Source organism: Chelon labrosus, assembly GCF_963514085.1.
Source record: "Chelon labrosus genome assembly, chromosome: 23".
NCBI lineage: Eukaryota > Metazoa > Chordata > Actinopteri > Mugiliformes > Mugilidae > Chelon > Chelon labrosus.
The window spans coordinates 5,824,943-5,827,729 of record NC_140356.1 but is presented as its reverse complement, the minus strand read 5'-3'; the positions used below and the strand labels follow the sequence as shown (position 1 = coordinate 5,827,729).

Genomic DNA, 2,787 nt, shown 5'->3' with positions numbered 1-2,787 from the left:
AGAGATTTCTCTTTTCCCAGATGCACATTTGAAGACGACTGCAAAGATTCTGACTGGTTGTCCATTCCTGATGATTTCCAAGAGAAAATAGTTTCTCACAAAGTTGTAAAGAACCACAGTGGAGAGGTACAGGTTATACACTAACACTATACAACTGTAACTATCAGTTACTTGTCACTCATCTCTCTTCCTTTCTCAGATCACACTAAAGATCCAGACCCACCTGACTGTGAACTGGGAGGAGTCTAACTTTGCCTGTCAAATCTCTGCATCATCTGGAGAACTTTGTACACAAAATAATCCTTCTCTGTTCCCACAATGCACCTGCAGCTTATCCCATGGCTCAATTCCTGCTGACGGTCAGTAACTTTAGATAAATAATCCAGTTAACTCAAAATCTCACTATCAGAGAGGAGTTGTAGATGTTATGTTGTCATAAATCAGGCCTGTTCATTTGCAACATGTCCCATCATAACCACATACAACCAAAAATATCAATGAGAGAGACGACTCTGACAGAAGAAATATTCTACCAGTTAACACATCTGTGTTGTCATGTGGTAGAGGTCAAGACTCTGAAGTTCATCATATTATTTTCTCTAACAGGCCTGGATGTCACTGTAAAGATCAGACTTGGGCAGACAAACCTTTCAGAGCGACTGAAGCTAACCAACTGCTCTGACATCAGTGGACCTCCATCTTCTGTCTTGTAAGTCCTTTCGTATTTTCTAGAAATCAAAGACACATACTGTGGATAACCTATATATATCATGTAAATAATGAAAGATAGAACTGAAAAAGCTGAGGTGCAAAATCAGTTTCTTGACAAAAGCTTGAAAAGCTTCATCTGATGACCATGGTTGGCAGAGACTGCGTTTTGTCATCACAAAAGATATTTGATTGTAAACTATATTATTGTATGCTAATGTAATATTAAGTGGTTTTGATCCACATATTAGTATGTGTTTAATGTGTTTGTTTGTTCTTCAGGTGTCAGCAGTGTATCAAGGCTGGCTGTGGATGGAACGAAAACAGCTGTTCCTGGTCTATTCAAGGAGTGGAGAATGTAATAGTGACTATTTTTATGTTCTTATCTGATGTTTCAAAGTTCTACATCAATCCAATATTATTAAAGTCATTCTGATACATTTGTTAAACTGAACATTTGAAGCTCTGCTCTAAAATTGTAATATTTAGTTTAAACACTTTCCAAAGGCTGAGCTGCTAACTTCACTTGTCCTATATGTTATTGGTTCTCAGTGCTTTGCTAAGCTAGCTGCTCATTAAACCAAGATTGTCTTATTTACTAGTTCTGCACGCATCAAACAGATGCAAAATACAAGCTATCATGTTGTATTATGTTCTACTTATATGGCTTAATTCACCTCATGCTTGGTAAACATGAAATCTCTCAGTCTCTAGTTATACACAAACTAAACAAGCACAAAAGACATATGAGTCTAGTTTTTGAGCTAAGCTAACATTAGCCACAATAAAACCTGAATCACCTCTAATAGTACCTTTACAGGGACTGTAAACCTTCTGAATCTATTTACCCACTTCCTCCTGCAGGATAGTGTTTGCAAAAAGATGGAGCCTGGGATGAACTTTTCTGTGAGTCTGAACCTCAACTGTTCCTCTGACAAATCACCTACATTCAGTAAATGTTATAACAGAAGGGTAATGTTTGAAAGGTGATTTTTGTGTGTTTCTTTTCTGTTAGAAGCCAGAAATCTCCTCCATCACTCCCAGTGTTGTGTCTTTCTACGGTAGAAACCATGCATTGTTGTCAGGTCAGAACCTCATTAATGTGACCAGAGTGAGGATCCAGACAGACCTAGACTGTACTCCACAAGAGTGAGTCACTTTACAGACAACACTAGAAAACCTACACTAGAAAAACACTTATACTGTGAACTGACATATTCTACAGTGTCATGTTTTCTGTACATTATTGTTATTGGGATGATGGTGAGTCTTGATCTGTTTCTCTTTCAGATCTCCTGTATGGAACAAGACTGCTGTGAGTCTGACGTTCCACATTCCCAGCACAGATAAGAAAGGTGTTGTCAAAGCATGTGTTCTACTGCCAGATGGCAGTTGCCATGGCAACACTGAAATCACCTATCGATCAACACCATCCTGCACCAACATTGCACCGAGCAGCACCTGGACCAGGTGAGTTTGACTTACTGATATTTTTACATAACAAACCAAAGCGTTATTATAATTCATATAACAAGCTAGTTGTCTTTTGGTGCTTACTTTCCACAACGACAGCTACCAGACAGTGCAGCTAAAACTCAAGTCGGCTATTTTAGGAGCTACCTCCCAATGCTTTGTCACCAACTTCAAGAGTTTGCTGACAATGTAAGGAAAGCATGAGGGGAAAGGTTACAGGGTGAGGGTCATCTCATCTCTCAAATGTGCTGCAGTAACTCGAATTCTCAAGAAACCTGGTTCAGACCCCAGTAACTTCAATAACCTCCAGCCTATTTCCAATTTGCCATTCATTTCTAAAACCCCGGAAAAAACTGTTGCATTCCAACTTCACTCTCATTTCTCTAACAACAACCTTTATGAACGGTTCCAGTCCAGTGTCCGTCCCCATCACAGCACTGAAATAGCTTTACTCAAAATAACCAACGACCTCCTCCTGGCAGCAGACTCTGGACTCCTATCTATTCTCATCCTCCTTGACCTGACTACAGCTTTCGATACTATCTCCCACTCCATCCTTCTCCAGACTGGCATCCATTGGACTATCTGGCGCACCTCTGGACTGGT

At 39.8% G+C, this 2,787-nt stretch overlaps 1 protein-coding gene across 1 annotated transcript; it reads left to right on the top strand.

Annotated features, from left to right (window-relative positions):
- Positions 1 to 2,382, top strand: LOC311508343 (uncharacterized protein). Its single transcript, XM_084573054.1, has 3 exons — positions 1 to 1,614; positions 1,724 to 1,857; positions 1,999 to 2,382. Exons 1-3 carry the CDS (start codon positions 1,591 to 1,593, stop codon positions 2,180 to 2,182), a joined length of 342 nt encoding a protein of 113 aa, XP_084429180.1. The 5' UTR covers positions 1 to 1,590; the 3' UTR covers positions 2,183 to 2,382.
- The last annotated feature ends 405 nt before the right edge of the window (positions 2,383 to 2,787 follow it).